This window comes from Odontesthes bonariensis, chromosome 17, assembly GCF_027942865.1.
Source record: "Odontesthes bonariensis isolate fOdoBon6 chromosome 17, fOdoBon6.hap1, whole genome shotgun sequence".
NCBI classification, from domain to species: Eukaryota; Metazoa; Chordata; class Actinopteri; order Atheriniformes; family Atherinopsidae; genus Odontesthes; species Odontesthes bonariensis.
The window spans coordinates 21,792,017-21,817,848 of record NC_134522.1 but is presented as its reverse complement, the minus strand read 5'-3'; the positions used below and the strand labels follow the sequence as shown (position 1 = coordinate 21,817,848).

At 41.7% G+C, this 25,832-nt stretch overlaps 1 protein-coding gene across 1 annotated transcript; it reads right to left on the bottom strand.

The window, feature by feature from the left end:
- Positions 1 to 6,029: 6,029 nt before the first annotated feature.
- Positions 6,030 to 21,570, bottom strand: tmem229b (transmembrane protein 229B). Its single transcript, XM_075447703.1, has 3 exons — positions 20,835 to 21,570; positions 20,631 to 20,762; positions 6,030 to 9,642 (listed from the first exon to the last, which is right to left on the bottom strand). The coding sequence occupies exon 3, from the start codon at positions 9,588 to 9,590 to the stop codon at positions 9,054 to 9,056; it is 537 nt and encodes a 178-aa protein (XP_075303818.1). The 5' UTR covers positions 9,591 to 9,642; positions 20,631 to 20,762; positions 20,835 to 21,570; the 3' UTR covers positions 6,030 to 9,053.
- Positions 21,571 to 25,832: the final 4,262 nt, after the last annotated feature.

Sequence of the window (25,832 nt, the reverse complement as noted above, 5' to 3'; positions counted from 1 at the left end):
TACATGTTAATCAGCGTGGGAAAGCACTGTTCCTTCTTGTTATGCAAAGCCTTGCAGGAGATAAGCTGTGACCGTTGACAAAACGGCAGGTTTCTAGAGCACTACAGATGGCCACAGGTTCAAACTGTCAACATCAAATCTGCACAAACCCGGCCGCCTGTTGTGTCTTTGCATAGGAGCTTTGCCAGATATGAAGAGTAATTTTACTAACTGGCAAGCTGAGAAATGAAACTGAGAGCTGAGCCAAATATAGAGGGTTGCCATTCAGGATCTGTCATCTCATATGTCTATGCTAATCTACAGGACTCACAGTATCTCATACCTTAAGACAGGTTATAGCTCAGGAATAGCTGTGTTTTGACCTTGGGGAAAGCACCTGGGAAGAAAGAACAGCTCCTTTGCAAGTTTGCTGATAATCCACCTATCTGCACTGCTGCACTGTAATTAAAGCTAGGCAAAGGATATTGTTTGGGCTACATTCATCATTATAGATCAAGGCAAGGGGGCTGAATAATAAAGTGTGACAACTGTAACCATTTGTTCATTTGGTAGAATCCGAGGCTTACCACTGAATGTTTTCCCTAATTGTATTTAAGAAAATTATTCTATTAGGCTGCTGACATTAAAAAAAATGTCTGCCTCTTTAATGACTTAATGGCTAAGTCTATAAAAAGCAATTGGCTCTAAGTTTGTACATTGTAAAAGCAAGAAGTTTCAAATGCTAGGCTAAGTCAAAACTCCACTATACTAAAATGCTCACAGTGAGTATGCTAGCATGCTAAAGTTCAGCAGGTAGCAATGCTCATAGACATATATACATATATAAATGTATATATGTCTTTGGCTATGCTCTTTCACTACGCTCAGCATTTTAGCTAACATTTGCTAATCATGAAAAACAAAACCAGGTTAAAACTGATGAGAATGTTGTAGTTTTTAATGTATTTGGTCATTAGCATAGCCACAAGGATTCATCATGAGGGTGCTGTAGCTCTGAACAAAATATGATGGCTGTCTTTTTGTATGTATATGTATTTGTATATATATATATATATATATATATATATATATATATATATATATATATTAGAGAAACAAATACAGAAACATACAAAAATGGGTTAGGGATACTTCAGAATGACAAAGCAAAATCATAATAAAGTGTTTATACTATTTCCAATACTACCACCACCACTACTACTACTACTACTACATGATAATTTTTACTCGTGACCATGAAAAGCACAGGTGTAAAGAATGACATTAACGATGGTTCAATTCCTTTTGGTGCCCCAGTAAACCTTAACAATGAACCAGAATGCACAACAGCAGCCCCTTCCGCCTTGTGGAAAGCAGTCATTGTTAATACACCTGTGCGTTTGCTATGATGAAATGTCAGGATGTCTGCTGTCAGGAAGGGTCTACAAACAGTTCCCTATTTAAGCTCCTTTGGCAGCTTTAACTCTCCTCAGAAGGATCTTAAAAGCTTGGCACACCTTTCCTTTTGGCAGAATCTTCAAAATCAACCCCATTGGATGGAGAATGTCAGTGTACTGCATTTTTTATGTCTCTCCAGAGATGCTCAGATAGGTTCTGTTCCAACAATGGCATGACCACTTAAGGACTTTCACAGTTTTCCTGAATCCACTGCTGTGTTTTCTTGGTGGTGGGTTTTAGGTCTTGTTGAAAAGAAAACCCGCATTTGCAATAGTTTAACCAAATAGTTCAAAACATTTCACATGCATTGTATATTTTGTATGTCAACATAATGATCATGGTTGGTCTTCAAACTCAGGTGTCAAGCCCCATACATAAGGAGTGAGGGTGAAACATGAAGTCAAAGTGAAGTCATTAAGCAAAACCATAATTTTTTGTGTAGGGTAACTTTAATCTAATGATTTGAGAACAAATCATCAGCTTCATGGTGGTTCTATGCTGCTAGCCTGATGTATCCATGTATGTAACACAGATCTAATGCAGGCAAATGAGAAAGCAAACAGAAAAAAATTGTCTCAAAGTGAAATGACTGGAGTTAAATGACATGACAAGCTGTTTTGCGCTGTGTTACCATTTCAGTAAATTTATTTACTATGTGTATGCTGTATGTGTTCAGACATACAATATTGTAAGGTATGAAGAGGAGGGAGTGATCAACAAGCCGAATCCCCGTCTCTAGCTGGGACGACATTGGTTGCTGGAGGGCCTGACTGCCAAGCGGCCTACATGAGAGGAAAAAGTGACAAAAAGGGCTCGAGTTTTCCAGCAGGATCTGAGCAAAAGATGCAAACTCTGTCCAAAGCTGTGAAGGCATGAAAGTACTTCGGCAAAGGCCTGACGCATTCGCTCATTCACACGTCAGACAAGTTTCCTTTCAATGGAGAGTTCTTTTTCTTCGCTGGCTCTGATTCAGTCGAAATGCTAATGTTGAGGCTGTTCCTTGATTTGATTGAACTATTCATTTTGTTGGCACCTCACCTCAAGCTCTGCACCCCACCCGCCGCCATCTCCCACGCCCTCATTGACGTTCAGCAAATGCACCATGACGCTGTCATTTGCTGGCCCGCTCTCTGATGCCAACCTGACATTCAGCTGTCAAATTAGGCTTAAGGAAAAAAAGTCACAATCATTCTTTGCAAATCATTAATTGAATATAATAATGTAATTAAATAAATGACATTACTTTCCATGATTAGACTGAATAGAATGTTCAGAAGGCAAACTCTCATTTGTTGTGGCTCACTTTTTGCATTGTCCGAGAATTAACAGCAGTGGATCCTCTTCAGATTAGGTATGAAGCCTTGAGTCTGAAGACAGTAAGATCACTTTGTGGTTACTTCCTTCTGAAAATAAATGTGTAAATATCAAACGTGTCCATGAATGCCTATAGCATATGCATAAACATGGACAACTTTTTCATATCTGTTATGACTCCTGGAAGAAGTACCTTCTCTTTTTTAGGTCCACACCACAGGAACTGCTGTCATTTGTGGTTCACACCGCTCCGTTTCTAGGGTCTTTTTTTTTTTAGCTCCAATCCCAGAATACTTTTCAAGCGTGAGGGGAGCCCTCAAAAAAAAAAGTGTACTCTAACAACGTATAACCTTTAAACAAATGAAAAAAAAAGAAGAAACACAAAGACATGGACAAACAGTGAAGCAGAGGGTGCATTGAGCCTACATGTGATAAACGAATAACAGCCTAATTTTGACCTGTCAACCAACAACCGGTTGGTTGTTATGTCACATCTGTCTTTCATAGGTTTTTTGCAAACGCACCTAATGTGCTCAGTGACTTGTTGATTACTCTCAGGGTGAACTGTGTGGTTTAGCAGACACTGTTTCCCTTTTATGCAATCCTCCTCACCCTGAGAGCTTTTTTTGTGTCTAAGGACTCGTAACCCACATAACTTAGAGTCATTCATGGAAGGGATCAGTTAAGACTCTGTTAACACTATTACTGTCATGTATGCATTTTCTTTTCCTGTGCCTGGGAAAATTAGCAGTCTGTTAGGCCGTTTTGGTGTCCCCTCATCGTGTAGTTTCAGTAAGGTGAGGATACATGCACTGGGCGTTATTGAGGAGAATCCACATTATCAATCCCTAAACTTTAATCAGCTTACACCTCCTGTTAAGCAAACTCTACCACAGACGTAGAGAACAATGAAGTCACACAAGAAAGGCCTGGTGGTGTGCACACGTGAACTGCACAACACACTTACAAAACAGGCCTCAGAATCTGCCTCGGGGAAGACACTTGTCATCAGCGTTGCACAGATTACAGGTTGTGCCTCTCCATATTTGGAGTGCGAGTGACTGATTGGAAGGAACCCGATGAAGCCATATGCTGAAGCTGTCAAATGAGGCAGGGTCATTGCAGCTTTGGGCCATTAGTTCAGCAGAATGTGAGAAGAAGACACACCCTCATACAGGTAAGTAGACATTACGCTGGTAGAGAGGCCCGGGGGAGGCCTCGTAGTCAATCGGAGGATTTAACGGCCCACATACTCTCTACCCAGAGAAAGGTGTGGTAGCATAAGAAGGGGGGGGGGGGGGGGGGTGGAAATTTTTCTTTTTTCTTTTACAAGCAAATAGATATCTGTCATTGCAGCATTGTATGAATAAGCACATCTGACTTTTCACAATGTTTATTTAATACTGAACTCCCCTGCCTGCCGTGAGGTTTAGGTTGTCTGACAAAAAGGGGGATGTTGGTTCCCGTAAAAATCTAACAACTGTGCACAAAGTTATATTTTAAGCTCATCTTTATGATGTTACTTGGAAAGCTCAGTCATATGAACAGCCTGCTGAACAAACTAATTGTTCAGTGCAGACTGATGACTCAAGATAAGCCTGTGACCTCCGGTTGCGATACCAAAGCTGTTTTGCTTTTGGTGGTGAAAAAGAGCCACTGTGTGGTTGAATTTATGTATTGCAGCTGTGGACAGGCGCCGTGGCTCTTCACTTTTGCATATGAATAATGGAAAGTACTTCTAGGCTTTAACCCACTGCCTATATCATCATAGCTTTTTTTTTTTTTTTATCTTTTGGAAAGAGAACCTTTTATGCTTGTATTCCATTTTTTGGGGGGGGCTTTTATGCCTTTAATGGACAGGACAGTTCAAGAGAGACAGAAGCAGGGGGCAGAGAGAGGGGGAAAGACATGCAGCAAAGGGCCGTCCGATGCGAGGACTGTAGCCTCTGTACATTGGGCGTCTGCTTAACCTACTATGCCACCGAACACCCCTGTATTCCATTTTTACCTGTAATATATATACGGCCACACTTTTTAACAAAAGCTGAATGTAAATTACACTTCAACAATGGCACTGACCATTAAAAACTATCAGAAACTTGGTCAGCTGTTTGAAAAGGAAAAAGAGACAGCAAAAGATGTGCAAATGATGTGCAAATGAGCGACAATCGTGAAAATAGCTCAAAGATAAACCTCAAACTCCGAAACCGAGAATCCTAATTTTCAGTTTGGCAACTTAAAATGTTTATTTATTCTTTTTCCTAAAGTTGGGACCGGGGCATTTTCACTTCCTGCATCACTTCCTCTTGTCTGTTTTTGAGAGCCGAGGAGATTTGAGGTGTAAGAAGTTTTTGAGGCTGCCTCACTTTCCCAAGTTTAAGGGTTTCCATGTTCTTGTTGGATGTGGGACTTCACCTGGCCAGCAGTTCAGAACCTCCTTTCTTGTGAATTGTTTTTCTGTGAGTGACAGGTTTGGACTGCAGGCAGGTCGCCTTACCTGGACTCTTTTCCTACAGAGTCGTGCTCTTGTGATACATGTAGAATGTGGTTTTTGGCATCATCTTGCTGAAATAGCAAAGACATGGTCTAAATAGCCGTCTATCTATATTGCTTCTAAATCTATCTGCTTTTAGCATTCATAATAGCCTTTACAAATGTGCAAGTTAGCCATTTGTTCTAAGGGACACCTGAACGATGATTCAGGGCAGGGCACCTAAAAGTCAGTGGATACTGGCAATGCCATGGTACTATTCCTTCATAAAACAATTAAGAATAAGTGAAACAATTTTACTGAACTTAAATGACTGTTTAGTTAGCACATTTATGATTTTTCTGATCATTTTTTGCAGATAGTTCCATTTTGCAATCTGTCCATAGTGTATTCAAATATGCAAAACAGGAAATGGATTCTGGCTCTTTTCTAAACTGCTAGCTACAAAAGGTATTTTACATTAACTTGTCACTATGTTTGTATGTCCAGCTGGCTTTAAGAAATATACAAATACAGATAACACATAAATGTATCATATACACAATTGTCTCACGATCGAGAAATATGTAGATGTGAGAAGGAATATCAGTAATAAGAACTGTGAAAGCTTATCAGTGTAAATACATACGAAGAAAGATTTGCTTTGCATAAACACACTGGTAGATATATATATCAGATACAAAACTGTGAGTACAAAAAGCAAAAACACTCAAATAGATGGGATATTTTTTAATATCTGAGGCTTAATATCAACATTATATCAGCCAATTAAAATAAAAAAGGCATCCACACACACACACTCACACACTCCCACACTGCACCTTTTATGATTAAATAAACACATTTAATCCCAAAGATTGATCAGTCATCCGTGAACACAAATAAAGTGAGTGATAGACAGTACAGTCATTTAGTTACATTTTCACTTCAAAACAAAAAGTCACCATTGCAGTATATTGGGGCTAAAAATTTGCAGGATAAAATCTGTGTTTGGAGCAGAGCTTTCGGGACATGCACAATCAAAGATAGAAATACCAGAGAGTCAGTTCGGTTTATACGTACTGTACATGCACATACACATTCAGAAACTGTGTCTCACTGTGTGACACTCTATTCATACACACCAAATACTCCTTCAAGCACATATTGCAGAGAATACACTTAGACTTGCATGTCTTTATGATTTGTTTAATCCATATTAGAATTGGATAAAAACATGAGCCCAGAGCCAGTTCTCAAAATGTAGATCTTTTAAGGAGAAAAGAGGTACTAATTTCCTCTGTGGTATTGCTTTTAAACAAAAACACAACTATACAAAGGAAAAACACGACACGGCAAAAACTCAGTTCTGTTTTCTTGAAATTCGTGCGTTGAGTCTCTTCTAAACATCCACTGGGTGGCAGCAATTCATCTGAGATGTTGAACAGCATTTCTGCTGAGTCGGTGAGGGGGAAAAAGTACTACCACGGTGAGGATCGCACCATCTGCTTAGGGGGTTTGAGTCTATTTTTGTGACCTTTTTTTTTTTTTTTTTTTAATTTATCTTATGTCAGCCATAAGTGCATTAAAATAAATTATGTCAGCATAATTTAATGTCTGCTACCCGTCCTCCGACACACTGGAGAACCACATCCACCGGCTCAGGCTGAAAGCATTCGTGTCGGCTCCTGTTTTCATAAAGAGACGAGTGTAAAGTCCCTGATCGTGCGTCTTCTTCCACAGTGGGAACCTCAGGAGCAAGCAATCCGTCTGTCACTTGCTTGGAAAATTCTGGATGGTGCCATCATAGTCGAGCCATAATTAGCTGGACTCTGAGTGGCAAAGTTTGTTTTTAGCCTTTTACACCAATTTGCTTCCAGTCGTACCACTCTTCTGCACTCTTATCCCGGCAACGCCCAGCGTAAAAGCATAGGTTAATCTTTACCGTGGAATGCACATCAACCATCACTGACGGATCATTAAAGGAGGAAAGAAATGAGCAGAAAATTCCATTTAGACTGAAATATGAGGGACTCTTCCAATAAGCCTGACATTTGTTGCATTTTCCTCAGCCTTCACATATCCATCAAACCAAACAAAGAAACTAAAAGGGAACCTGAAGAGTTTTAAAAATTAGCTCAAATGGATATATTGAACCTTGTAAGCACAAAGGATATATTTTCAGGTCAAAACTCTAAGCTCTGCAAACCCTGGCTAATTCTCCCTCATTTGCCCCCTAAATAATACATTAGTAATAAACTAGACAAAACATATTCCAGAGCTAAACTACAGGATTTTTACAGGTATGACGATTTAGTTCCATTGAATGGGAATTAACAAAAGAGGCCTATGTGTCCTTCTCATACTTCAGACAAAATCCAAACACACAGAGCAGATATGCAGTTTTTTTTTTTTTTTTAAACCGCTAAATGGAAATTGCCAAGAAGGTTTCATGCTAATAGACATGACCCCCGACGGAAAGACGTCCCGGCAATTGTGCTGAATGGACTGCATCAATTTAGCGTCGCACACAGACACAAACGCACCCATTCATACAGTGATGGTGGAAACGCTGCATCGCAGGTCATCATGACCTGCTCACTGACTGCAGCTCGTGGTTCAACATCTGGCTAAAGGGCACTTTCACATGCTTTTAAGTGGAGAACTCTGATTACCAATCAGAGCAGCCCGACCTCCTGAGCTCATTCTCTTCAAACATGCAAACAACTGATTCAGCAGACATATGATATGGCTGTTGAAAGAGCTCTGTGAATATGTATATTATATTGGAAGACAATTTTTATCATGCATATTTTTTTTTCCTCAGGCATTGTGGCTTATTGTGGCTCACAAAGAGCAGAAAATCCTTCTTCATGACGCTTTGCTCCTGAGTGGAGGTTAGAGGTCCAGTGTTCATCTACAGGTTCAAAGCGCACATTGTAACAAAGTGAATGAAAGGAGGATGTTCAACTTCAAAAATGCATATCAAGAAATGTTGACTGATATCCGGCTCGTGTTTGGTTTGTTCTTTCTGGGCTACTGTAGTAACATGGTGCAACGTGGAGTAGTTTTTCCAATATAAACTGCTAAATCTAATGCAATGTAAACGCAGTTCATTTCATTCCCTACAGATGAAAACATAGTTATGAGTGCTATATTGAATTTCAGCCAATAGATCAAAATAAATTTCACACACTGGAGCTTTATAGAGCCCGTGTAGCTACATTAAAACAATATTGTGAATTTTATCAAATGACATTCTGTTCATTTCAAAAAGGACAATTTATAACTGCGGCTACTTCATATGAGGATTCTTATGAATTCTGCTGTTTTATGGACTGATGTGCCCTAGAAAAAAAGAAATCCTGCGCTTGTTACCAAATCAGTTCCTTTACAGAACAAAAACACTAATCTCTGCAACAGTTTTTCTTTTCATCCCAAGCTCTTTGAGGGCTGTGGGATGGGGGCAGGAGGGATTTTAAGTTTAATCCTGGCCATTCAAGGCCCTGATCTTTTCAAGTTCAACCTTGAAAATGGGTGGGTGCTTTATAACATAAAGCAAAAGAAGCATTATGGATTTACTGCGCCCCTGTTTTAAGAGGCCACAATCTAAACAAAACTGATCTGGATGAGGTCCCAGTTAGGCGTTTGTTTTCTGGCTGTTCCAATACTCTTTACCCCCGTTCACACCAGCCCAGTCTTCATGGTTTTTCTCCACCCCATGCCAATAAGTTGGAGCATTGCATATGAAAAGTAGCCAAGGAGGGCCAAGGAGCTGTAATGTGATTGAGCTGGTTAAAGATTAATTAAAAGATAGCGCCTGTTCCTCGACTCATTCCCCTTTAAGGTAGCCATTTGCTCCTCCGCCTCCAGCATCTGAACGATGGTTTGACCAGCCGTCCTCAGGCCCTTCGTGGAAGCGCAGCCGCAGGGTTTTGCGGATTACCAAACGCTCCACGATGAAGGAGGCGCAGAACCACGGCACGGCGTACTCGGCCGTGATCAAACCCATGAAGTTGTAGCGGAACTCAGAGTAGTCCCAGGGACAGGCATTGAACTGGCGCAGGAGCAGCCCCGTGCCAAACTCCCACAAGTACGTCCATAACGTGTAGATGATGCAGCGCAGCAGCACCGGGAAGCGGCCCCGCAGATTAAGGTACATCCGCTCCACGATGAGAATGCAGGTGCCATAGATGAAGAGAGCCCACACGCTAGTCACACCAGGAAACTTCCAGTTGCAGTTAACCACAAACTCCCAGGCTGCAGTGAACATTACTTCGCAGAAGTAGCCATGAATGGCATAGAGGTACCAGCGCGAGAGTGCTGTGAGAGGAACAGGTGCCTCTGAGGTTTCCAAGGCCGCCATCATTCCTCCTCTGGCTTTCACACAGATTTTCTGACTATAGTAAGAAGATGCAGATCTAAAGAGAGAACAGAGAAAGGTAGACGTCAACTCTTGCGACTTTATAATTAAATAATGCTTAAGATTCAATCAAACTCGTGCATAATCATCTGTTAGTTACACTCTCTTAATCCTGGGAGGGTATTTGAACTCATCCCAGCAGACACTTGATGAAGGGAAAAGCGTGCCATTGCAGAATTAACACAAAGCGACAAGATATCCACTTTTGCATCTACAGACATATGAGAGGCAGCGGTTAACCTAAAATAGTATGTCGTTTGACTGTGTCAGGAAGAGAAAGAACACCCAGATAAAAAAAAAAAGAAACGATGCAAGCTCCACTAAAGGCAGATCCCAGCCGATCAGCAGGTTCAAACACAAAGCCTGTGTGGGAACAGAGCTAACCACTCCAGGGATTTGTTCCTACTATTATCATTCACTGTACTTACTTTTAGTACTTTCAGGGTTTAGAGATGGCAGTTTACATATGAAGGATTCTGATTCTGCTGCACAGCCACATACCTGAAGGAAGAAGGGCCTTGTGCTTTTCCTATGCACAACCCAATCCGACGCTGTCAATATCTTTTGGAGATATGAATACATTTATTCTTTACTTTAAACAAGATAAAGTGGCTGCTCAGAAAGTGTTTTCTGCCTCCAGAGTTCTGAGGCCTGCAGCGTTGAACTGAACTCGTTTTCTCCAGGGGCAGCATTCTGGCCAAATCCGCGTGGGCTCAAATCTTGAGGATTACGCATTTAATTGCATATAGTTAAGTCATAGTTCTCCTCAGCCAAAGTTAAATTAAGGTCAAGGCAATTAAACACTACTGACATCAGAAAGATTTAAGCAACAAAGCACTTAAAACTCTACGGCCATCCCTCAGTTGATGCTATTTACTGACTAAGTGAGGGGGTTTCTTATGTAAGGTATAGCTTTGTCATCTGACTGCCTACATCATGTGCTCTTTTTCCAGCTCCTGCAGCTCGACACACACTTTGTGCTTTGGTATCAGGTATCAGAAGGCCCACACAGGGTTCGATCCTTCTGCTACTCTATTTACAGTGCCGCGAATTTCCAAGAGAAAACTCCTAAGACAAACAGCATTACACCTTCAGATACCACATTACTTCAGAAGGCCACCAAGTATCTATCATCTACTATGCAATGCCTCCAGAGGAAAAAACTGTGTCACATTTTCAACAAGCTCTGTAAAATACCAGCTCAGAGAAAGGTTAGGAGTACAAAAGCATGTTTGAAGAAAAAAAAGCAGATTTTTTTTTTTATGCTCTCTAATTGTCTTCAAAGGTTGGCCAGGGCCAAGAGAAAGTCCATGGGGATTAGCGCATTTATGCCAAACAAGGAACAAGGGTTTCATATGTGGAACTGGGCCACAGCGATGGACCAACTGACCTCCCTAAACCCCTTAGTCCATCTATTCACTGGCTTCATGGGAAACTCTCCTCTTCTGTTAAAGTAGGACTGGGTCAAAGAGTATTTTTCAAATAGGCCTGAACTTGTTTCGATGTAAATGGACTTGGTACATTTTAAATTGCAAGACTGGCTGCCCGCCACAGTAAAGCACGTTAAACTGACGGTTACCGCTGATTTTAGTGGCTGAACTTGTAAATTAAACTCTGTTTGTTTTTTAAAGAAAAGCTTCAAAGAAAAGTCAATAAACTGATCCGTTCTCCAACAGAAAAATAACCGGAAACTAATCTGTTAACCACCTAATCATCCTCCAAGTGAGAACATTTTTCACATTCTTAGGATTCATTTTCTTTGCTCTAAGCTCAGCTAAATAAGGGTGGCTGTGGCTCTGTGTGAAAAGTATTCATCCACCTACATGAAGGTCAGTTGTTCCCCAGCTTTCACTTGCGGAAAAGTTCTGAGGCAACATGCAGAACCTCACATTGCCCACTGTGTGTTCATAGGTGAGAGTGTGTGTGTGTGTGTGTGTGTGTGTGTATGCTAAAGTGCAGCATGTATAACCCTTAAAGCGTTGTTTGAACAGGTGATTTTGGCTTTTACCATAAATCCCTTTTAGGGGATTGCCAACACTTGAAAACTGCTGCATAAATTCAGTCCATTTAGCATTAAATGGCCACTGGCTAAAGCCTTACACTTACCATTCAGACATGAGAGTAGCATCGATCCTCTCCACTGTAATCGATCAGCATGAGATTGTATTTTAAGAAGTAACTGACAACCAGCATGAGAGCATTTGCCTGCTGTGCTCAGGGAAGTCATGGCTTTGTTGTAACAAAGCTTATGTATGTTAGCTATGTTAGCTAAAATACCACACGTCCTGCCATTTTTAAGTCGAGTCGATGTTTGTTCCACTCTGCTTACAGGTAGCGTTTTCCTTTTAAGATTAGATAAACTCTGACATCATTAATTCAGCGGCTTGCTGGATTAATGGCGAAACCTCATCGTACCAAAGACGTGTGAAAATATAGTGGTGGGTTGCTCTTTAGAGAATGTGAGTTTAAGAATCAGAAATTTGTCTGCCAAGAAAAACAGTTTCTGCAGAGAAATACCTCCTGACCACATTGTCTTTTTGTGTAATGTAATGTGAACAAGTAAAGGTTTTGCCTAAATCTTAGTAGTTTAATAGGGTTATTCAGTTTGGAAATGTAATTAGGAAGATTACTCATTACTAGAGATTAAATACAAAAGTGGCAGCTTTTAATACCCTTTGTATGTAAATAGCAACATGATTCCTGTAAGATTACACCAACCTAAATCATTCCACTATTACACACTGTAATCCAGAACACAGTAATACACCATTAACACAGATTACAGTAGATGAACTGTACATGTTCAAACAGCAAAATGTGTCTGTCCTACACATATTTAACTTTTTCTGGGGGGAGGGTTTTGTAGCCTGAAAGCGAATTTAACAAAACACACAAAAAAAACGCATGCAGTTAAACTAACAATGAGTATTTCCCCTGAATCAAACCACTGATGTGACGGATCAAAGCACCCTTTTGCACCCAGTCTTCCTCGTGCCACCCTGTTCCACCTTTAACTCTGGAGTCACATGCCTTTGTTGTTTTTTCCTCATTTCGACTTCACACCATTTTATTCAGCAACTACACGCCCATGAGTCTCCTAATGAATAGAATTTTGATTGTATTATCAAGCCGTCTTAACACTCAACCCCCTGCCAAAAGCACAAGATATGCTCAGGGGTGGAAGAAGAGGTCTGAAATTAGCCCCGGTGAGGTACAACACAGACCAGTCTTTATGTGTTTAGTCCGGAAGCTTGCTAGATGCAGCTGCTTTTATCTTTGATATACAAGCACTGTGAACTGCTATATAAATAGGAGGTTCAAGCTGGGTCATCTCGAATTTTGAGGGGCTTTTTATCGAAAAAAGAAAAACTGGTATTAACAAAAAGTGGAAGGTTTAATTCTCTTCATCATTGAATTTTTGTGCTAAAAAGAAATGTCTTAAAGCGAAGAGAAGCATGCGAGCTTAAATCTACAGCACGTGCTTCTGACTCATTTTGCGCAACACCAATCTTTGTGAGGCACATTCCCGCCTGAAACTGCCCCGGAGCGCCGGACCATACCGCTCAGCTTTACAACACCGCATTGTGCGCCAGGAAACTAGATAACAACACACTTTCACTCTCAGAAAATGTCAGATGCAGCCCAGACGCCCACGATAACGTTCATCAGAGGAGATTAGGAAAAAAGAGATAAAGCGTACGAGCAAGAATAAACATCAAATTGGATTTTACTGCTGGAGAGCAAGATGGATTTAGGCCTGATTGCATGATGATTGTGTTTGTGGGAAAAAAAATACAGCCACCATCATTTCTTCCTCTGCTCTGCGTTGATTCTAAACCGCAGGCTGCGGTGGAAGCTGCAGCTGAATCCCATAGCAAAGTTAATAAAATGGGTTTACTCCAGACATTTACTTTCGTTCTCTGTATCACGACTAAAGAAAAAGACATATTACAACAGCAATGTGTTCATCCTTATTATGTGATTTATCTGTGGCAGTGTGGTGGTGCCTGGAGAGCTGGGTGTACTCTTAATTTCTACCTCATTTGTTTTTAGTTGTCCATCCAGCTAGGATAAACACCCTATGGCAACACTCTGGCTGCCAATTTAGAATCACCCAATTACCCCAACGTGTGTTTTGGACTGTGCAAGGAAGTCACAGTACCAAGGGAGAACATGCAATATCAACACAGAAAGGCCCGAGTCATGATTATAATTGGGAACAAAAGCCATAAACATACATCTAATATTGTCAGTGTTTCTTGTCTTTATATCAAAGACTTGTCAACATTTGGCAGCCAGTCCTGACCTTTATTAATACAGCTCAGATTACATTTTTCTGCTCTCCAGCAGTAAAACACAAACTGTGTAAATCTCTCTTATCTCTTAATTTGCATCCAGAGCGGCACTGCAAGAGTGAGAGTGAATTGACACTTCTATAGTTGGACCTGCAGAAACCAGAAGAATGTGCCGATTGAGTTTAGGACGGAGGACTTAAGAACTGCAACGTAGGTTCAAATCAGGGTGAACCTCAATCATATTGTGGGATCTCCACACTGTTATCACATTGTCGGGCAGATACTTATCATTCTGGTTGCTATGCGGGTAAATAAGCTGCTAATTACTAGTACAGCCATAATTCTGTAATAGTTGATAATGCTTCGCTTCCACATAAATGTGTGTTCATGTCATCCACAACTCCCAAAGGAAATATCCATAATCTGCAAAAAGTAAAAGAAAAACCTTTCCTTTTGACCTCGAATACATTAAAAAATCTTTACGTTTGCAGTCCACCTGACTGCAATGTTTGTGTGCTTAGTTTATAATTCTATATGAAATATAGACTATGCCCCCTGGTGTGTCGGAAATATTTCATTTCAAACGAACGGAAACTTCCCCGCAGTAATGACAGGGGAGTTCACGTTCAGAGTCGTCTTATTTGTGACTACTTTACTGCAAGACCCAGCTGAATATTGTGGACGGTAGTGCAGCTCAGGTGTAGTCCTTACAAAGTGGCAGTATTCTCACAAAGACGCGTATCGTTGCTTTACAATTCATCAAAACCTAACAACGGCCGTGCAACTTGTCTGTTTGTCAGTGTTCTTTTCAACAAGTCACAGAGGTTTCGTCAGAAACTCCAAACAATATTTGACTTTGAGTCACAGCCAGGATGTTCACGGTCATCTCTGAACACACTTGATTTTGTAATCCGACCTTTTTTGGTTTCTCTTTCTTTGCACATTTTAGTTTTTTAAGCAGCTGACTGGAAATGAGGGGATAGATTGTGATCACGACATTGATAAAGATCCCCTAATTGGACTCATATTGGGGTTTCTTTGATAATCACAATGGGGTGTCATGGTAAGCATATCAAAAGTCTAAGATAACAGAACACTTAATCTTATTCATGCAGGTCTATCGATTCGTTGCCTCAGCATCAGACAGTTCACGCACAGCATGTGTTCTCTTCTGCTGTTGTTGCAGCTGTTGAAGGATCCCCCCCACCACCCCACCAGCTCTCTCATCAGTCCCAAGTATTGATCAGCATGGCTCCTGCTTCACCGGTGCACTCTATTGAACAGTTTGATGATCAGAATAGGAGGCTTGAGAGAGCAGCCTGCATAGTAAATCTAAAGGTGCCCTCAGAACTGATAGAAGAGGGAGTCTAACCACGGAGCACCGGCTGGCAGACTCCGACTCTATGCAAATGTGAACAACAAAAAGAGTACGGAATACACACTGATGAGTCAGGCAAGGTTAAAAAAAGAAAGAGAGAAAGAGGAAACTCTGACATTGTGATTTTATCAGACACCGGGCACAGAGGACTTCACAGCACAATGTAATTCTAATTTCTGTGGCTATGTCTGTGTCTGTGGCACAGAGCCCTGGCTCATGCAGACTTTTGGAAGGTCACTTTGGAAGGCTGCAGTGTAGCATATAGAAGGGAAAAAAACAGCAGGATCCAATGCAGCTAAAAGCCACTGACCAAGGTGACCTAACCACCACCTCATCGCCGCTCTCAGAGTAATGTAATATGGAATTAATGACAACGGTTAGCAGACAAAAATGTCCCACTGGTGTTAAAATAATTTGTCAAAAGGACAGAGTCAGACATTTGCAGGTTCCAGCTTTGGAAAAGTGACTTGCCTCAGTTTGAAATCAGAAAAAAAACAACAAACATTTATGCTGGGGTGATGTTATTGATTTCAAATTGCTATTAATTATGCTGTCCAATTGCTGTGGCTTCTTAAGTCACCACTTATTGATCCGAATAAACTTTGCTTCTTTGTGCGCTTGATGAGAGGCGCGTTAAGTGAGAGGTGGAGTGGGAGAACCTTGCAAAGCAGCGCAAAATAATGTGATCCCGATCAAATGCGAACACCGGTCGATTACCCCCGAAACCACAAGCTGGCACTCACCCCAAGCAGCATCACAGCTTCCCTCCCACCTGTCTTTGACCAACAAGACCTGCAACACCACGTAAGACCAAAATATTCAGTGAGCAGTTCATCGTGTTGAACTTGTTTTTACGAACAAATGGAACAGAGTTTCAGCATCATAGTAGATGTGTAGATGCTTTCCAGATTGGAGAAAAAACTTTACTTCTTTGAAGAATTTAAATAATGCGTATATTTACATATCTGTGTAGGTAGAGCTGTACAATCCATCGGCTAGTCCAGATGTTTCCAATCCAATTAGATTTAAATCTCCGTCTTATTTTGTTCTTGGTGTATCACGCTTATTCAGACCTCGAGGAGGGGAATGGGCAATGGCGATGCATCGTTCCAGTGTCATGTTACCAGCTCAGGAATCCCTCCATGTCCAAAAGTGACACTTGCAGGTTGTGACACTTCTGACCAAACACCAGCATGCGACACTCTGAAATTGACAACAATTTGGAAAATACGTAACCTTAGAAAGAGCTCTTAATATCGAGGGACGGTGTAGGTCCTCTCCAGTCAACCAGGTTTCTACGGTAGCCCAGAATGGACAAATCAAACCGACTTCTCTTACGCCCCTGGAAGGAGAGTGTGAGGAGGTGGGAGAGGCCTAAGTAAATCTTTCACAAAGCCTCTATACTGTGTTCAAATACTGCGTGTTCAAAGGATTTAACTCGTCTGAAGATAAGAAGCATAAGTCTGTAGTGCGTCTCTGTGTAATCGCTGGTCAGATCAGTAAGCTACGACTTGTGTTAGCAAGAGTGAGATCATGATTCTGACTAAAACCTGGGTTCTTTTTAATACAAATCCTACTGAAATAATGCCTAGATAGGAATATTACATCAACGGCTTAAGATACTCTGTAATAAAACTTGAACTGATCACATGTTTTTTTTATTTTTTTTCCCCATTGACCCAGTATAACATGCTGTAGCAGCTGTATGGCATGCAGGGTTGGACCTATTTCCATTGCAGCCTGGACCGTGCACGATATTATGTGCATTCTCAGAAGAGCTGCCCATCACCGCTTAAATGCACGTGACTGGAGCAAATGTTGCGGATAAGAGTGAAAATGTATCAAGAAGCATGGCATTATTCTCAAAAGTCCCATTACACAGCAGTGTTGCAGGTTTACTTTAGACCAAGGATTCAATCACTTATTACTTAGGCCGACTGCGTTTATGCTGCAATTATCAAAAGGCTTAAAAACAAAAACTGGTCACTTTTTCTTCTTCACAATTGCTATTCAGACAAAAAACGGCACCTTCAACAGAGCTCTACAACTAGCTGAAGTTGTGTTACAACCTTAAATTTTGTGTTTGATCTGTATAATCTGTGTGTCTCAGATTATGAGACCGCCTCTTCTTTCCCTGCTCCAAGAAACCATAGTTCAAATATGCAAACAGGTAATCTCTCAGCTTAATTGTCTCCTCGATCGAGCTTTTATCTGTGAACACTTGTGTCTTCAACATGCTTATTAGATTCTGAAACACGTTTTCCACCACTACGGGCTAAATCTATGATATCTCTCGGTGTCAAGCAAAAAATATGTGGATATCACAAAACCAGTAGGGCCTCTGATAGAGCTGGGAAGACACCATAAGGGTTGACGCTAAAAGCCTGGATGCATCACAGCCCGCAGAGTCTCGTGTGACTTTACAGTCGGTATCCTCTCTGTATCTGCAAGGTGAAAGCCTGAACCAGATAAGCAGAACGGTGGGGGTGGAGGGATCTGTGTAAACAGAAAGGTAGGAGCTGCTCTCTGAGGGTTTCATATCTAAAAGGCTGTATTGATTTAGAAGAAAATCAAATCTGAAGCCATCAGAGGGTTTGTAACTCCTTCTCCAGTATCAACGATGCTTCTGGGAAACTGTTCATGTTAACCAATAACAGCAACAAAAAAGCAGCAGAGTCATTTTCCACTCGTTAAATATACTGGATCTGAGGTGGGATGACAGGTCTATAAGGATGTGTCAAATTATTGTATCACTCTAGTTTGAGTAAATAGACTAAGTGGGCATGATGTTTCGACATTCCAAATAGTGGGTCTCCAAAAAGCCTCAAGCTTTAAGAAGTCAATCAAGTAATAATGTCTTTGGTAGGAAATAAGTCTGCAGTATTCCAATCAGCACCATCAGTGATCTCACAAGGGATTGCTGCACATAAACAGAAGCACTTATTTGTAGATATCATTACTATCATTAGTATTGCCATTACCTTAATGATGTCTGGTTTCAGAAGCTGTGGCATTTGGGATCCTTTAAATGTGGCAGAAAACCCTGCAAAGATTCTCGTGTAAGCCAGTCACACAGCGTATTGCGTCAGCGTGTTGTCACTCCTAATGGAAACACACGCAAAGACGTGGCACGCTGTCGGAAAACATTTGTAGAGCTCTACACGCGAAAAGTGACAGAAATAGCTGAGGAGCGTAAAGAATGAAACCGGAGAGCCTGAGAGAGGAGTTCAAACCCTTACTCCTCTCTTTCCTAAACCCTCTGACTATCCAGCAAGTGGTGTTATTTCCTTCCATAACAAATAAATAAATCACGGTTATATTTACCTTGAAGTTATACTGACTGGTGCTGCAGTGAAAGTTGTGTGCAGTCATCCTGAGAGCTAGAAGGAGCTGAGCTGCATGCCCCGACTCTGCAGGAGGGGAAAACATCTGCGGTGCCTCTTCTTCCCTCTAAATTATTGTCTCTCCTCTGTCCCACCTGTCAGCTGGCCCATCTATTTCTCTCCTTATTGTGCTTGAATTTCCTTCGTGATCAATAAAGTATCTATCTATCTATCTATCTATCTATCTATCTATCTATCTATCAATAAACACACCTTTATGTACACGGACCTCTCTTTTCTTCCTTCAAAGACCCACTTACTCAGACCCTTTGCAGCTCTTGAGCTCCTTGCAGGCTCTAAGAAACTGCAGCCAAGTCCTCAGTCCTGAATTGGACACGCGTCGTGCCCTGTAGGTTAGAAATTCTCGGCGCAGCCGCAGACAAAGCCGGGGATTTATCAGGACGGTCATCGCGGTGACATAAAAAAAAAGAAACGCCTCTAATGGAGGGATGCATACAACTGTTAATCGACAGTCAGACAAAGAAGCTTCATGATCAAGCGCTGACCATGCATAATTGATGCCGGCTGTGCTGTGGTGCAAAGGTTTTTACGGAAAACAATAGAGGCACAGAGCTGAGATGCCATAATGAACTAAATGAGATACTCAGCCTTTTTTTTTTTTTATACTTTTTGCTTGTTTTATTACAATAAGCCTATGAAAAGAAGTGAGAACAAGATATGTACTTTGCAGAATATTTAACAGCTGGGAAAAAAAAAAAACTGTGGTCGGTCATTTAATGGTCACACTGTCAGAAAAAAAATGAATGATTTGCATCATCTTTGCAGTTCCACACTGAACGTTTTTGCCATTTGCCAGCCAGCTTGTTTGTCCGAGCTGATCTTTAAAGGAACCATCCCCTGTTTTGTGAATGTTTCTATAATCTGAATATGTACACGTTTTCTTTTATCCTTTTTAAACATCACCCCTGATTGTCACCAAATAGCCAAACATGTAGATCGTGTGTCCACGCGACCCAGGAATGAACGTTATTCCTCTTCAGCAGCGTTTGGGGTCATTTTGGGATCCCTTGCTGTGAAGGCCGTTGCGTAGGTTATAAATAGACAAGAGTGGGGATATAGGCTACAGAGGCGGCTGGAGGCCGGGATTATCTCACCACCAAATGGTGATGAACTGCTGGCTTTATATGGCATGAATCGAAGAAAGACATCCAAACAACCAAGCTCCGGTGTGCCACCAAGTTTCCGCAAAACGCATATGCAGGAATGAGTCGGCTCTGCACTAACTCCGCTGGTTGTAATTACGCTGGATGGCCAGTCATCCTCTGCTGTCCCAGGAAAACTCGGGGCCAGTGCGCAGGCCCGGCTGCTGGGACTCCGCCGCAGCATCAAGCAGCCTGAGCAGTGCGACAAGGCTATCCTTCACAAATTATAACTCCAGGCAGCGGAGTGTGCGTGCGTATACGTGTGCGTGTGTTTGTGGAGGGGGGAAGTGTGGGGAAATCACCAACATTTTAACCGTGGGGATCGGCTTTTGAAACTCCAAAGTGTCTCTTATACTACTCTCTGTAATCAGGAAGATACACACCGACGGACCAGTTGCCACATTTAATCTTACCTCGCTGGTTATCCATATTTTAACAGGTGCAGCAGCGCGAGTGTGCACGAAACGCGCCGAATAAAGAGGAGCGACGCGCGTTTTCAAACTAAAGCTACACCTGCTTTTTTTTGCATGGATTCCAGCGGGCTGGATTCGAAACACTGCACACTGATAAACTTGAGTAACGGGATGACATCCTCGTTTAAGATACGGAAATCCTTAAACGCCTCTCTTTTTTTTTTTTAAACATGTTACACTACATGGACATTCTTCTTAAATCCTCAAGCTGACTACATGTCCCCGAGCAACCAACTCCAACAGACCGACATGAATCCTCAGTGCGGCTTTTTTTTTTTTTTTTTTAATCTTTACCTTCAGACTGAGCTCTGCGCACAGGCCGGCGGATCAGACGCATCCCTCGGTGATGATGTCCTGGATGACTCGGTGACCCGTCTGCTGCTCGCCCGCTGCCCCCGGGTTCTCCTCCGCGGAGTCTCTAATCTCCTGTGGAAATTCACACATTTTACTTGACTGCAGCAGCGGCGGCACTAGCGGCACATGCTCAGACAGACTCACGCTGCTCTTGCATCTTTGGTTAACCATTTCGTCGCCGCAGCTCAGAGGGCGCGCAGACATCCAGATTGTTGCAGGGCTCCCGAGTCGCGTCATCCAGTCCAGTTGATGCTCAGAAAACAAACGCCAAACAACCGCTGCTGTTCCTCCTCCCGGCTGCTGGGGACTTTTGATGTTAAAACTTTCAAAGATCTGACGGGAATGCGCGTCTGGCATCTCTTTATCATGTGGTTCCCTCTTTTTTTTTTTTTTTTTTTTTTTTCAGGGGATAGTCTATATTATGACACAATAACCTAAACATGTATGAAATGTTCATCTTCACTACTTAAAATCAGAGTCCTCTAAGTAATGACTGCAATCATGATTCAAATTTAGAACCCATCCCTGGAGAAAGGTGATTTCTCTGCTTTGCAAGGCACTCAATCCAGGTACCTTCAGTTGTTGGTTCTTTTTGCTTTTAATAAATTGCACTACGCAGCATAACCTGGATGAGATCGACTCAAACATTACAGAAAACCCCTCTTCTTTACCAATAACTCCTGAGATGCTTTTTGTGTTTTGGGCCATTGTTCCTTTTTTTTTTTTTTTTAAAGCAGTTTGCTGACCTTTGTAGGGGCAGCTAAGGAAGCCAAAAGACTGCAGGAGGGTGTACCTATCCAGGCAGCTTTGCCTTTGGCTGAATCCGAGCAGAACCTTTTGTATAGATGCTTTAAAACTGATGCCGAGCATCATTTGCTCTGTGAGGTTCATCACATAATACGTTCCTCTTTGCAAAAACCACCCCCCAGTCCCTCAGAGAGCAGGAAATAGGTGCGGCAAAAACACATGTAAATACAGTATATAAGGCAAACACGGTTTGTTCCAATATAATAAACCAGGCATGAAAATGGGTCAGGGGTTAAAAAGGTGAGAAGAGCGCGCGCGCGGCCCAGGGGACGGGGTATGACGAGCTTTGTTCACCAACATTGTTTCACTGATCTGCAGGCGCCAAACACACACACACATTTTCTGGAAAACATCCCCTATGTTGAAGGACACCTCCTGCCCCTTCACGCAAACCTTTCCCTCAAGTTTGACCCAAGCCCATCTCCAGCTGCACGTCTTGATCCCTGAGTCTATCTGCTTCACAGCTGCAGCATCCTCCTCTGTTAATACACTCATCCTGCAAGAATATTTTGTGTTAGTTCAAATTGAACATCAGTATTAACTGTAAACAGGGCTCGAAATTAACTTTTTTCACCACCACCCAAAATGACAAGAAGATATTAATGTTACTAGCCAAACACAAAATGGCTAGTAGGCCTATGTTTTCTTTTCTACCAGCCACACTAAGCTTAAATTTACCACCTTTGGGCCAGTGTTAAAAGAAGAGCTGGTTTCTGTAACATGGTTACCCAGATGTCAGAACAGTAATTGGTCGTAAGTAAATGTCACTCTTAATTTAGATTAGTGGTGTGGTGTCATAACACTAGCACTTTTGAGAGCAAATAGAATGGCCAATCACTGTTTCTCACATTTGGGTAGAACTAACCACTGGACTACCAGATATCATTTCACCCTGGTGTTTAATTTAGAGCGAGACGGGCGGTGTTCGCTATTTTTAGGCGGCTTGAAACCATTACATTTCAATGAATCAATAAATAACATTACTGGCGACCAGTGTTTCTGTTACGTAGCGTTAAAAACAAGCTTGACACTAACTGTATTAACAATATCGAGCGAACAGGAGCTAATCATTTCTACCGGAGCAAAAAAAAAAATCACATGACGTCATAACTGACGTAACCACGCCCATATTATATATTTTCGCTCCTACCCGAGCCGAAATCAGCCGGCCTGAAGCTGATTTCAGCTTTAAACTCTGTAAACTTTAGCAACATTTGAAACTTTTCAGGCAAGAAAGTAGTCGTTTAGATCCCCAACGTGTTAAAAACCTGCCAAAATACCGGCTATTTACAATTTTGTTCCGACGAATTCGGCGCTACTAAAGCTAGCCGCAGTGAGCAACGCACTTCCAGTTATTTTGACAAAATAAAATACCCGTTGCCTTTTTATCATAGGGAAAGCCATTACGATAAAAAAGGTGCTTTTGTTTTGAAAACAGGAAGTTGTAGCTAGCTTGAAACTGCCGTTTTGACAGGAAATGACGGTATGCCGGGTTGCCGCCGTCCTGCAGTGCTTCTGTCTCGGCTTGTATGGTGTAGCGGGGCAACTGATTTGTCACTCACAAAACAAGTTAAATTGTTGCTAGATTCAGCCAGATTGAGCCCAATAGTCGCTAAATCGCTAGATTATTTTTTTGGTCGCCAGAGATGGCCAAAAGTCGCTAAATCTAGCGACAAAGTCGCTAAATTGGCAACACTGGTTCTTAACCCATGTCAAGAGAACTCCTCAGTTGAAAAAAAAAAAACAATCTCGGCTTTCTAACTATCAAAAAACGCCCAAATCAAGTCTGCTGTTTTTTAAAACCATTCAGCGTGAACAAGGAATTTCTCCATTCAACACCACTGAGCTTAGTTTCCATTTCACTCGCAGGGCCGGCCCAAGCCTTTATGGGGCCTTAAGCAGAATTTAATTTGGGGCCCCCTACCATCACCTCAGCTCCAGATGCCTCATTATTCCATAGGCTACACTGTTATGTGTGTAACGGACCCACAATCATTAGCATTATTTGTAATCATCTTATATTATACAGGTGTCAGCAGACTCATAAATATGGTTTAATTAACTTCTACATAAAGAGTGATGTATAAGTGTGGCTCATTAATTTAACTATTTGAAAGTAAGCAGGCTGGAGACTGCATTTATAGTAAACACGTTTATAGTAAACACGTTAAATAATTTAATTTCTTTCAGATGTGCAATGGTGTGCAAAATGTTCAAAATACAAATACAAAATAGAATCAAATGACATTCACATTATCTTACAGAAAAATAAAGTTGTAATCAAAATTAAATTCAAAATTGCTCTCGGGGCCCCCTGGTGGCGTGGGGGCCCTAAGCGACCGCATAGTTGGCATATGCCTTGGGCCGGCTCTGATCACTCGTCTCGCAAAAGCAGGCTAGCAGGTAACAACTAGTATTTAAAGCAATACTATGTAACATTTCTACCTTAAAATAACAGCTTGAAAAAAATTGTGCGGCTAGAATGAGTTTTAATATTACGATTGGCCTGTCTCCTATGCCCTTCGGGGGTCTGAGTTGGAAAAACTGCGCTATGTAACTTTGCTGGAGCGGCCCGGTGGCGGCCCGGGAGCTGAGCGGAAGTACTTCGACTTGCTTTCTGGCACACCTACCGCAAAAACAAATAGACCCCTCTCACGCTCCCAGGTACATTTGATTACTCTTACCTTCTCGGTCGACATAGCTTGCACCTTCTGACTCCTCGCCAGTTCGTCAACAAACGTGAAAGTGAAAGGGTGTTGTATTTACGACAGTGTAACTGTACATTACCTCCAAGCCTGTAGGGGGAGCTCCATAGTGGGCTTTTTGAGAAGTTACATTGTATTGCTTTAACATCTGCAGCCGTCATGAGCTAGATAACGTGTTATGCCCTAAACTTGATTTTCAGCACGCATGTTAGAATAACATTTATGTACACATGTTTGCCACAGTAAGCGACTTACCTTCCATCAGTCAGTTTAGATCCAGCGGGAAGTGAGGTTGCCATGTCAATCAATAAAAAAATGTGACTTTGCTGTCTGAATCAGTGGAATATTCGTAAGCGAGGACTGGCAACCAGGAGTGGGTTGTACCAGCTGATCAGAACACCAATAGAAAAGAAGCGCTAGTTATTAATCTCGATTGGCTGTAACCATTTGTATGCGTCAGTGGATGTACCCCCCCGAAAGGTGAGGGATTTTCATGCCTGATAAACTCTTAACCTTTACGTCGTCTTTGGCATTTTTCATAGTGGCAACTGAAGAAATGGAGACAAATGATGCGTCTTTGTGATAGGCTGCTAGTAACAAAGTGCCTAAACACACCATTTGCCTCTTTTATGTCAGAATGATTCATAAATCATTGTTAAGTGGCTTCAGAAAACCTGGAGAACTTTTGCTCAAGGACAGTATGGCTCCTTTGCCGGGAAAACCAAAGGAAAATGAGGCGTGGCTCAAGACTTTTGCACAGCACTGCAGGTCTGTAGTGTGTTGATGTTTTGAAGAAGCACGACATAAAAGGTTTTTTTTGCAATCCACCCAATAGCTGAAGTAGATAGAGGGCACCTTTATTAAGCAGGTTGATTATCCTGTGCATCTGCCCGATTTGGTTGGCTTGTTTTGTTAAAGGTCTGCGACAAATGTGCGTGCCCAGATACATGTGACAACCAGTTCAAGGTGACCTCATGAAGTATTTCCAGTAACAATCCTGCACGATTAAGTATGCAATAGCAAAAGCGGTATCATAATAATTGATTACACCAGACGATTTAATGTACTAAAGGCAGTAACTGAAATATTGACATCCCTTCTAAGCAGTCTTCCTATAACATGATCAATGAAAAACATTTATCATTGTAATGTTATACGTATGCTTTGGGACGTCACCAACCTGAGATGATTTTAACTGCACATTAGTGACAGATGCAAATGCATTATTTTCCACAAGGCCTCATAAAGACCGTAAAGGAAGCTTTTTCAAAATCTTCATGACGCCACTCAGTATTGACCTCTTCCTGCATGTCCTGAGCGCTCTGAAGCAGACCATTCCTCCAAGATGAGTGCCAGCTGTGCCTGCAGGTACTACAAATATGGAGTTCCTTCAAATGGACAAAGCACCCCAGAAGCACAGGGACCCCAAAGATTGCAAAAACAAGGTCTTTCTAACTTTCAGCAACACTGGGACATCATTAAAAGCTGCTGTTCACGAAGAATACTCGGACAGCTTGAGAGGATCTCTAGGGAGAGCTGCCCAAAGAGGTGCAGAAAGTTGGTGAAGGCGAATCCAAGATGGCTTACAGCCATCGTTAAAGAGGGTTTAACCTGATAAAGTAAGAAAGAA